General features: G+C 37.0%; 1 protein-coding gene across 1 annotated transcript in view; it reads right to left on the reverse strand.

Moving 5' to 3' along the window:
• Positions 1-1,242: 1,242 nt before the first annotated feature.
• tpo (thyroid peroxidase) overlaps positions 1,243-12,186 on the reverse strand; it is a 28,660-nt gene continuing 17,716 nt past the window's right edge. The window contains exons 9-12 of the mRNA XM_055171448.2: positions 5,477-5,735; positions 4,572-4,742; positions 3,425-3,662; positions 1,243-1,618 (exon numbers count right to left, since the gene is read on the reverse strand). Of these exons, the coding sequence (XP_055027423.2) occupies positions 1,399-1,618; positions 3,425-3,662; positions 4,572-4,742; positions 5,477-5,735 (888 nt within the window). The 3' untranslated portion in view covers positions 1,243-1,398. The remainder of the gene's footprint in view (positions 1,619-3,424; positions 3,663-4,571; positions 4,743-5,476; positions 5,736-12,186) is intronic.

The raw sequence follows: 12,186 nt of genomic DNA on the forward strand, positions 1-12,186 counted from the left end.
ATGAAACCATCTATACTCTTTTTAAGTGCGCTTAAGCACTACTAAAGTAGTACTATACTATTAATTAGTAAACTTATAGTGTAAAACACTTTTATTAGCACAAACATAACAATGTACTACAAATGTACTTGCTGGTACTGTATTTAAATATATTTTTAGTATATTCAAGTATACTTTATTTTTACATACAGTTAGATTAGGTCATTACGGACCCCCTAAGGGGACATGGAGCAAAATTAAATAAAGTTTAGTTTCGTGTGCGCACGTGAAACACGCTTTCACGTGCGCACACGATAGTTTCATGTGCACATGCGAAACTAAACTTTAAAAAAAAAAATCTGAAGATTTTGCGTGAGCACATGAAAATTTCACGTGAGCACATTAAACTAAACTTTAGATTTTTTTACTCCAATGTCACCCTAGGGGCTCGGTAGGTCATATCAGTTCAGAAAACGACATAAATATAACAACTATCTGGAGAGCTTTCATGACAAAAAGGATATTAAGGGCCAGATTTACTAAACGGTAAATTAGCATGAGAACGCAATTTTAAAATGTGCTGATAAGACTGGAAATTTCTGCAGGTGCTACTGACAATGCCACATTAACTCTTTCCCCACCAGCATTTTTTTAAGTTGTCAGTCAGCGATAGCATTTTTTTGTGATTTTGACAAAAGTTTATTGCCTTCCAGAAATTTTTCTTCTATAAATATATATAAACATGTAATATAACAACTAAAATAACAGACCCTTTCAAACAAACAAACCAATTTGTTTTTAACCCATCTTCATTCATATTTTAATATCTTCAAATATGGGTTGGTTTCTTCAAAAATACAACATTTTGAGCAAAAAACTGAAATAATTGCATTTTTGTAAATACTTGTTAGAGATCAGATTAGAGGGATGATGAAAACATACACAAAATTTTTACTGTTTTTGGATCAGTTGATGCCTCAGTGTTTTATAAGTTGTGTAAGAGCGCCACCTAGTGGATAATTGCGACAAGTTACAGATTATTACAAATTACCGTAAAACCCGTCAGGGAAGCGTCGTTGGCAGGGAAGCTTTTTCTCTTAATTTACGAGATAATTGTGAATGGCGGGGAAAGAGTTAAACAACACAGCACTAAACTCTAATTTTCATAATGACCAATGAAGTTTAAGACTTTACATTTAAGAGAATTTATGTTCTTAAGGGTGTTAAATTATGGTGTAAATGTTAGTAAATAGTGTAAATCACACAATTTATTTAAATCCTATCATCCCATAAATATAAGGCCTGAAAGGGCAACTTCTACAATTTCATATGCAAGAAGATCAGTCGCAATAAAGTATTGGGACAAAAATAACTCCAGTATAGTCATAAAGTAGATTTCTCTGATCTGTCCCATCATATCTAAACAGTGCAGTTGTCTGGTTTCTCTCTCCAAGCCTCCAGGTTTAATGATGGGATGTCAGTACAGAAATGGAAATCCTCTGGGTAAGTTCCTACCCTGAACGAATCGAGAGGAACCTCCATCACACCGCTGTTATCACAGATGACACGAGACAGCGAATGCGTTTCTAGCTCATGTCTTTGCTGTTGGGTGAAGATACCAGGATTTTCCCACCAGAACCTGAAACAGATCCAAAATATACTTATACCTGTACGTTTTCATGTTCCACAAAATAAATAAACCAGGTCAAAATGGGTTTAGCACAGCCTGAGGATCAGTAAACCATTACAGAAGAGTCATTTCCCAGACAGCAGATGACTCAAGGCTGGATCTGGCCAGTGTCGGCGCCAGAGAATACAGAATGAGGGGGCCTCCTATTTTACTGGTGGGGCACCTGGTTCATCTTATTATTTTATTATTATTATTATTACTACATGGCACTGTAAAATGCTTGGTACTGATTGGCCACTGGCCAGTCGCAACATTCAAAGGTATTTTATTCCTTGAACAACCGCCTGAAACACAGCCTCACCCGGGTACTGCGAGTGCGAGCGAGTCACGTTAACAGGGACAGTTTAATACCTACGAATTAATACAGAATAAATATGCATAATTAATAACGTATATGAGATTGTATTTACAATGATTAAACCGAATGTTCCTCTTTTGACTTTTAACTTGTTTTAACGCGTCTGGAAACGTTTTGCCAGAAGGTTTGCATTTCTTAAAAATAAGCCGCTAAAAAGCAACATCAAATCAAAATGTTATGTCTATATATTTACTCATATAGCAACTAGCCGTGAAATTAGCAGGATTGATACAGCCAGCCAAGTTGTTGTCGCAAATAAATCCCTCACTATAGTAAAACCATAACTTATAATGACGTTAAAGTGCAAGACTGGATAACTCACGCAAATAATAAAGACCAGTACATAACCAAATAACAGCAAAATAAAACAATGTTACTGACATATCTAACACCAGAATGAACTATGCGTTTACCTTCAGAAGAGCTGCAGGCGACGAGAGGACTTTTTAAAACTTTTTAAGAAGGTCCTTTTATTTGTCGCGAAATTTCTTCGTCTTGCTCAAATGCCAAGACTTACAAGTATACATTATTTAGACAGAAAATGAGTTGGCGATTGAGCCCCCGAACGTGACAGTAACTTTCAGTGCAGACAAAACACTGGGGATACCTTTAAGAATTTGTGTTGTTCAAATGTAGTGGCTGCGTGTATGTAACTGGCTGACTATGTTAGCATTTGTTACCTTTTTATCATCCGCATCGGCTATCGTGACGGTAGTTGTAACAGTTCACTCGGGTTTGTTTACACGCAGTGATGAGCAGACAATGTGGTTCCGAAGCACATTTTTTTATTTCCAACGAAACAGTCTCCATCGCTTTCTTATCAGGTTTACATCATCTGAACACCCGGGTGGCAGGGCAAAACTTGCAAATAAACTTGAGATAAACATGAAAACGCTCGTATTTCCTTCTGTGTATCACTATTAACAACGCACATGCGAACACAGCGCTCCTCGACTACATTACCCAGAGTTCAGCACGGTCTGCACTACAAGCCCCACATTCTTAAACATTGTGGGTTAGTATTTTAATTATTATTTTTTATTAATTATACTCCGAATTTTATTCAGTATTCATTGTATAATTAAATGTATTTGCAGCACATTTTTTAAATTATTAAGTTCATTGTTATTTTGAGAAGTAAGGGGGCACAGTGACTCAAGTGGCCGGGCCATGCCCCCTAGGGCCCGCTCGTGGCGCCAACACTGGATCTGGCCCAGAGTCGTCTGCTGTTTGGGATTCTGTTTCTTTAAGAACAGCAAAGCTTTGTTTTTATGTAAACAGAAAAGAATTGCTTGACACTGATTAAACATCGCAGGTCATTGCAGTTTCTTGCTTTACAAGACGTGTCACTGTAGAAACTACCCAGAACCTGCGTAAGATTATTACAGCGAGCCCACCTGTCACCTTCTCTTAACATCTTCATCTGTTTTCCGATCAAGCATGCAAAGAGCGGACCGGTCCGAGCGCCGGGCAGCGGACGCTCCATCAGTCCACCCAGCCACACATCAATATTATTTGGATGTCCGTACACTTCCATTATTTTCTCTGCCAAAACAGCATTGCCGATCGCCTCTGTAAGATCTGATGTAGTTTCAACTCGAGTGTATCTGCAGAAGATCCTCCAGTCGTTGTAACCTGTGTAACACACAGCCATCAGTTCACATCATTTTAAAGGTGACGTTTGAATCCTTGACGACAGGATGTTCAGTTATTGAAAATAAAATGTGAGGTGATTGTTCTGGGTGGTCGCTTACAAAATGTAATAGTGATGCTTACTATACCCAGGGTTCCCACACCTTAGTTAACTTCAAATTTAAGGACCTTTCAAGGATTTTTCAGGTCTAATACCCTTGAATTCAAGGACTAAATGTGGGGACATATTTCAAGCAAGATCAAGGTTACATTGTGTTACCTTTTAAGATACATTGTTACAGTTCCCTTTGAGGGAACTCGCGCTGTGTCACTGCGGTGACACTTTGGGGACGCCTCCAGGGGTAAGTGTGTCTGAATGTGTATATCAAATTCAACCAATGGTGAGGCTTTATGACAAAGACAGGGTAACGCGGGAGCCAGGAAGTATATCGCTATCTGAAATATTGCCAAAGACGGCATTACAGGGACGCAGGAAGAATGGCAAGGGAGACGCAGCGTCTCGTTCCCCTCTCAGGGAACAACAGTTACATACGTAACCCGAGAAGTTTTTATGTGTCAAACACAACTATGCAAAAAAGCATTTTGGTATGAATCAACATTCGCATACAGAAGATATAAGCATTTAAAGCGAACCGTTAAGCACGTGTGATTAAAAAGTCAAGATTTTTCATGATATTATCATACACTACACAGGGAATAATATGGATTTTTTTCCAGAAAACTTCTTGCCAAAATAGATTCAAGCACTTTCAATGACCTGTATCTATGAATGTATATTTTCAAAAACTTCCCACTCCCTTGAATTATTTCCCCCAGATTCACAAACTTTCAAGGACCCGTGGGAACCCTGTATACTGGTATGAATGGAGACTTCAACAGTGTTCAATGTACCTGGTAAGCCGTGATCTCGTCCCCTCTGCAGATTTAGAGAAGCCAAATCCAGAGATTCTGGGATGTTGAGAACCACGAGTCTTTCTGTTAATTCCTCCGTCATAAGATGATCTTGATTTTGAAGGGCAGCTGGTCGTCCCAATAGACCACGCAGAACCGGATCCAAACCTCCTGTAGTAAAAAAAAACAGCTGTGAAATTTCAACAAATGTAGATGACAGTGTTTGAGAGTCGTGACTAAATTAACTTCATTTATAGAGATGTGTCATCACATGGCATTTAGATTGTTGGTGGATCAAAATTTCCCATTTCTATTCTGACCAAAATTACGGAAAATCAGCTTTTCTTTTACTGAATGTTATCATATGGTGTTTTTATGATGTCCTTAAAACTGGGATGTAAACAACATGAGTGTGTACGTATGTGTGAAGTTACACCGTAAATGAGAGAAATGTTGTCGGGTGTTTATTTATGATGCTGTCAGTTCCAGAGTCAGTCTGATGTAGACATGCAGTAATAATTTAATATTGACACATTCAATATTTCTGTCCCTTGCCTGTACATGTCTGAATGAATCAGTTTAATAATGAAGTCGACTCTCTGTGGAGCTCTTTCGCTCTTTCTTATCAACACGGGAACCTTTTCAATATTTTATAGAAGTAGAAAGTAGCTGGTGTCAGCAACGGCCTGATTCTCAGAAGACACACCTACATATACTCGACATTATATCTGTAAGAGCTTTCCAGAAACCAAGAGCAGGTAAGAAATAGATGCAGAATTTTCAGGCTATTTATGCTTCACTTGAGGTATAGCAGTAAGATATTCACTTGCACATCAGGTGGTCTCCAAGTGGCCCCTTTTTATCCAGAATAAATTGTAAAGTTGACCAGAATAAAATCAATGTACCTTCTTTCACGAGTCTCCACGGGCTGAAGAAAGTCTGATGAAGATTCAGAGAAGAGAAACGTTCATGCTCCTGAAAGCTTTCATTCAGTCTCCTGAGCACCGGTGAAATGGTGGCGTGGCCGAAGCGAAACGCAGCGGTAGCAAACACATTCGACACAGATGGGTTCAAAACGACGTCGTAACCCTTGTACGGTCCAAGATGGTTATCAAACGATTCCTGTCCGATGATTTTTGGAATATAATCCCTCATGGTTATAATCTGTAAAAAGCACAAATAAGTCAGGGGGTTAAAGGATCTCCGTTTCAAAACCTAGGCATTGCCATCATTCCAGGAAAGACTTTTTAGAGGAACAGGAACATTATTAGGCTGCCCAGTGCCGCCGCTCCCATAACGCGGATCACGTGCTGTGCGTAGGGCACCAAGTGCTGAGGGGGCACCAAAAATAATAGCCTAATGAAAAAAATTATAATGCCAATATTATTTCATTAGCCTATAGAAATATTATTAGGCACTTTTTAGCCATGTATATGTAAAAAAAAAGGGGGAACAAGATAATTTAATTGCTCTAGTCTAGAAAGTATGCCCCCCTCGCCTTGGATGGTCTTCGCATGGGTGCCTGACGAAGTTTGACAGACAGTAGGCAACTTTTATGGAAATGGACCCGAAAAGACAGCAGGAGTCAGGATTTGAGAAAAGAAAGAACAAGAAACGGAAAAAGGTACGTTTATGTTTAATCATGGGAAATGTGCATGTGCTGCTGCTAATCGTATGCGCAATAATGCGCCTCGAACTTGCTGACGTTATTGTAAACAAACGATGTTGCTATAACTTCGGTGCAAGCTATATTGAGATTTTATGGTAAAACATTACCTATGCATATGCATTTTAAAAATAACTGACGCCAGCTAGCTGTTACTTTCTTTACTAGCAGTAGTTTATGGTTTATTTTGACATGACAGTTGGTAATACTTTCTCAGCAACAGTTAACGTTAGCAGTTAGTGCAGTGCACATGGTAGGCTAACAATTCCTGTTAAATATATTATCAAAATAATACAGACATGTTTTCACAAATTAAATGTCACTTTGAATAAATTAATAAGTAAGCAATAAGGTACGAGAGGCAAGTGCTGTATCGTGAATAAGTAACGGCTGAAGGGTGTTGTTAGGCACGACGCCTGCAACCCCTTCAGCCGTTACTTATTCACGATACAGCACTTGCATCGAGTACCTTATTGCGTTTATAAAACGGTTACTACACAATATTAAAGTAAAAAAAAAATTAGTGCAACTTTCATGAAGTTAAATCAATGAAAGCATTCCTTCCGCTAGAAAAAATAGTCCCTGACTGCGAACAATAACATGAAAGCTCAAATAAAAACAACAAACTGTTCTCAAACTTTGTCTCATTATATGTTTATGTGTTGCTAAGGGTGTTGCTAAGGGCACAGTGATATCAAATAGAACTGTTGGGTGAAGCGGTCATAGCAGTGCTTTATCGTGAATAAAGCACACCTATTGACCAATCAGAATCAAGGATTGGAACTAACCGTTTTATAATCATCAATAATTACAAACAAGAATAGCCAATCTTCTTCAATAAAACAAAGATTTAGAGGACTAGAAGTCACAAATTTACTTACTTTGTAAACACAGTAGGCTATGTAGAACAGCTAAAACATCTAAAAAATATAATATTAAAGCAATAAACCCCAAGAAGCAGTGGGTTACCAGTGCATTTTATAACAGCTAAGGGGCGTTGTTAGGCACGACGCGAAGCGGAGTGCCTAAACCCCCTTAGCTGTTATAAAATGCACTGGTAACCCAACGCTTCGAGGGGTTTATTGCATTTATAAAACGGTTACTTCATATGCATAAAGTTAGCGGGATTTTATAAAATAAAACACAAATAAGTTGTAATTATATTAGTACAAATATTACTCTTCCGCCAAACAAAGTAGTTCCTCAGAATCAAGTGTGACTGAAACAGAGCGCAGTTCACAAACAACACAGACGCAGCAAAGATACAATGAAAATATGATTAAAGACGGTGGTGTTTATTTTATAAATCACCATTCATCTAATTTATACATTAACATTTATATTGTGCTGCTGAAGTGATGATCAAATATGCTTGTAAGCATGCTGAACTCTTTCCCCGTCAGCGTTTTTTTTAAGTTGCCACCCGGTTTTTTAATGCCTTACAGAAAAATTATCTTCTTTAAATAAACATAAATATAAAATGAAAGAACAGACCATCCGCTTTCAAACAACAACAACAACAAAAAGTTTCATCCTACCTTAATTTGTTCTCTTATCAGTTATCACCTCTCAAATTTTCAGCTAAAAGCGGAGATAATTCCATTTTTGTGAAGAACTTTAGTAAGAAATCATCAGATTCAGACATGAACAGTAGTACACGGTGTTTTCAGTGAATGCGTCAGTGTTTAAGTTGGGAAAGATCGACACCCAGTGGATAATAGCGGGCGTATGAACTTCAGTTATAAACTCCTCAGACAACGTTTTCTCTTTATTGACGAGATGACTCAACAATATTTATTGACATTTATTTGGATATCGCCATTAATTGTGCAATTGTAGACAAATTAAAAATATGATTAAAGACTGTTGTGTTTATTCTCATAAATCAGTACGCAGCAACAGTGGCGCAGTGGTACTTATGTAATGTGGTCTGAACCGTGAGGTTACCGGTGTATTTTATCACGGCTTAGAACGCGTTTCAACCAATCAGAATGAAGAACCAGAACTGCCCGTTTTATAAAATATAATTAGGGCCGAGACTTTAACACGTTATTTTTTGTGTGTAATTAATTAATCTTAATTAACGCGTTAAAGTCCTGGCCCTAATTAAGATGTTAAACATTTTTAACGCACTTTAATCACACTTATTTTTGCACCGCGAAACATTTCTCATTGGATGTGTTTCGGCGGACCAAATATACTGGAGCACCAACTATCGTTTATCATAGCGTTTCTCAATATGCGTTCTTGTCTGCACTTGCGTTCTTGTGGACTTGTGAAACGTCATCAGTCGCGGCCCAAGTACTGTTCCAATTCAAAGTTCGCATCAAGCCCAAGTTCACATAAAATCCCCGGATGTGTTCTTGATCCGCCCATTTTATAGAGGATGCATCAGAGGAGACCATAGACGGAGGAAACTTATGTGGACTTATGACAGCGAAGTTTCCCATAATGCATTTCGCGTCAGGAGTTCGTTCTTCCGAGTCTGAACTTGCAAGTTCGAACTACGAAGGACACAAGTCTGAGTTTGGCATTTTTGGTATTGAGAAATGGCTCATGACTTCAGACAACAACAAACCACAGTGAACATGAACGAAGAAGCTGATGAGATCGCTTTGGTTGGCCCCGTGGATGGGAATTTTTTTTATAAAAAACGAACGGATGGAAACGTCAATAAGAGCATGGTTGTGTGTAAGCTATGCAACAAGGAATTCACATATCTACGCAGCACATCGAGCCTCAAGTATCATCTCAATGCAAAACATATAGCACATGGACGTTAGCCTGACTCCGAGTACAACGACTTGGTTGAACAAAAATAAACAATATTTTGTTGCTTAAATGTATTCAGTCATTATTCATGGTATACTAAAAATCCATGTGAAAAAATTACTTCTCAATGTTCTCAGGTCAAATATTTATATGTGATTAAAATGTGATTAATTTCGATTAATTAATTACAAAGCCTCTAATTAATTAGATTAATTTTTTTAATAGAGTCCCGGCCCTAAATATAATATAATATAATATAATATAATATAATATAATATAATATAAAAGCATAATAGAATGAGGTGCAATAATGCACCGAATTCAATAGTAATGTTTGCTTTATATCATTCATATTTTTGACATTTTATATATTATTATATATTTTATATATTATTTTATGTATTATTTTCTTTTTCTATTTACTGAAGAAAAGTTTGCACTTTCAAATGTATAGTGTGTGTTGGCTATTTATTTTACAAATATTTACAAGATTTTACTTTCTCTTTTTACTGTTCTTAAGTTTTATAGGCTACTGTGATGCTGCTATTGTGTTATCGGTATTGAGTTATATGTTTAGTAAAAAGTTAAACTGGCAAAATCAAACTTTTTTTTCTTAGGGTCCGTGTGGGGTGCATCATAAAGGAATTATGCTTAGGGCACCAAAATGGCTAGCAGCGGCACTGAGGCTGCCCGTCTTTAAAATAAATGGCTCTGCATTGGGAACACATCTATAATGATGTCTAGATATCAAGCTCACAGCTTTGTGGCCGGTCTGTTTTTTAATGTTGCTATAGATAGATGACACATGTAAAAACTGTCAGTCCTTTACCAATGTGTTCATTTCTACTTACTAATGTGAATAAAACCGCTTTTTAGTTGAATATCTGTCTCAGATGGTCATATGGGACATATGTGCCTGGAGATAAAATTATATTTTATAGCCTTTCCTGTGATCATACACCTCAAATTCATTCACTCTTATCTAAACAGTGCAGCTTCTTCACCTGGAGGAACGTGCACAAAGACATTACAGCGTGTTTTATAAAAGCGTTTCTGACTGACGGCTCGCCCCCTTCACAAAGAGAACATCTAAATCAAAACTCACTGTCCATAACAAGGTATTACAGGAGCTTCTCGGCGGTCTGGAAGCGGTTTTCACTGACTGTGTGAAGCCAGGCCCTGCGGGACTTTGTTAAAACACATGCGATCTGTCTGACGGGAGCCGTTTCCTTCACTTCTGTAGCGCTTTAGAGACACTTGGCACTTTAATTTATGGGGACTGAGCAGCATTCAACCTTAGAGATGCTTGTGAAAGCCATCAAATGTCTCTTTGATTTTGTTCAGAGACGAAAGGCTTTAGATCTGAGACTCGAGACCTTTAATCCCGAATTTCTTCTCAGCCCAGTGTAGTGAATCTGATTCTGTCTGTGCTCTTGTGAATGACAGTTGAGAGATCATGTTTTTAATAACACATGCACTACACTACACTAAATGGCCAATAAAGACACCTCTTTAGTTATTGCAAATGATTTAGCAGTCGGTTGAGATATTATGTATGTTATGTTATGTTTTGTATATGTGGGGGTATACTGTACAATTTGATCATTTATATTGATTGTAATAATGTGGTGACATGTAGACAAAGTCTGACTACACTGTAAAAAAATGCAGCATGAAGTTAAAACAACTTATGCAAATCTGTTCATCCTGGTATTTTAAGTTTTGACGTGATAATTTGACATAACTTATAAAAACAAGTTGAAATTTTGCAATTTAATTTATTAAGTTAAAGTAACTTAAAATATATGTTGATTTGATTTTTTTTACAGTGTAGGACTTTTTTTCAAAGGGTTTTTTCTTCTAGGAGGTTTTTTCAACCCCTTGGAGGTCAGCTGACATTAGCTTAACTAAGATCTTTCTTCAGTCCTTCCAGTTTTTTTCTAAAAGTTGCGGGCAAAAATCCTTGATCTTGCGGCACGTTTTCGTAAAAAATGCGATGGAATTGCGGGAACTTGCAAAAACTGTTTGCAGCTGTCAATGATGTTAAAGTCACATAATCATGTCATTTCATAACATTCCCATGGCAACAGTGAACATGGCTGCGCTTGTGTGAAGTAAATGCAACATTTTTCAACTTTCAGCTAAGATATATGTGATTTTTGCTACGAAAATGCGAGGATTATGAAATTGTGCAATCCCCACATATTTTGCGCACAGAAATCTGCAATTTATGCAGCAAAAGTGCAGCGTATTTAAAATATGCAGACTTTGGCTGATCATGCGTCGAATCATGTGATCGCATAACCACATTTTTTCTGAAGGTACTGTTTCTTCTATACTTTACATTATTACTCCGTTCACTAGTACGGTTTAATCTTAGCCACTTTGCTACTATTGTTGTCCTCTAATTTTCTACGTTTTTTCTTGTTTTTATTGATGTAAAGCTGCTTTGGAACAATTAAACAATTGTGAAAAGCGCTAACTAAAATTAAGTTGAACATACGTTGATGCTTTTGAACAAAATAAGCAAGCAACATGCACTACATTCGATATCTATCATTCAAAATATATACACATTTTTGTATTTAAGACCCTTTAAGACCCTGGGGAATCCCTGGGAGGAGTGACGTAATTTGCAAATGAATAAAATATCTTAAAATACAAATCAAACATAATAGTAGCCGTCATATACAATGTTACTATTTACAGCAATAATCTCACATTAAATTATTCTGAACTGATTACTTAGTACACTAAAAATGTTGAGTTGTTTCAACTCAAAATGCTGAGTGTTGGGTCAAATATAAACATTTTCTGGGTTAATTTAACCTCATCCCTTTTTGACTCAATACTGGGTTAAAAATAACTCCACCTCCTACAGTATGTGACATCATCAACTATATTTTTCAACCAAAATTGTACAAATGACAGATGAGTGAAAAAGTTACTATGTTTGTAGTGACTAGCTAGTTAGTTTCTCCAACTATGCATTGTGCTACGGTGGTTCAGCAGCAAGTTACAGTACGCTACATAATTTTTCAACTGTTCACACTGAAATCACATCGCAAATCAAATGCATAGTCAGTTTATTTGTGCATATAAAAGTGGGATTAAAAATGTCAGATTTGGTGGAATTGTACAAACCAAAAAAAGTTATATAATAAATGTAAACTTTAA

The sequence above is a fragment of the Misgurnus anguillicaudatus genome, chromosome 7 (genome assembly GCF_027580225.2).
Source record: "Misgurnus anguillicaudatus chromosome 7, ASM2758022v2, whole genome shotgun sequence".
Lineage (NCBI taxonomy): Eukaryota > Metazoa > Chordata > Actinopteri > Cypriniformes > Cobitidae > Misgurnus > Misgurnus anguillicaudatus.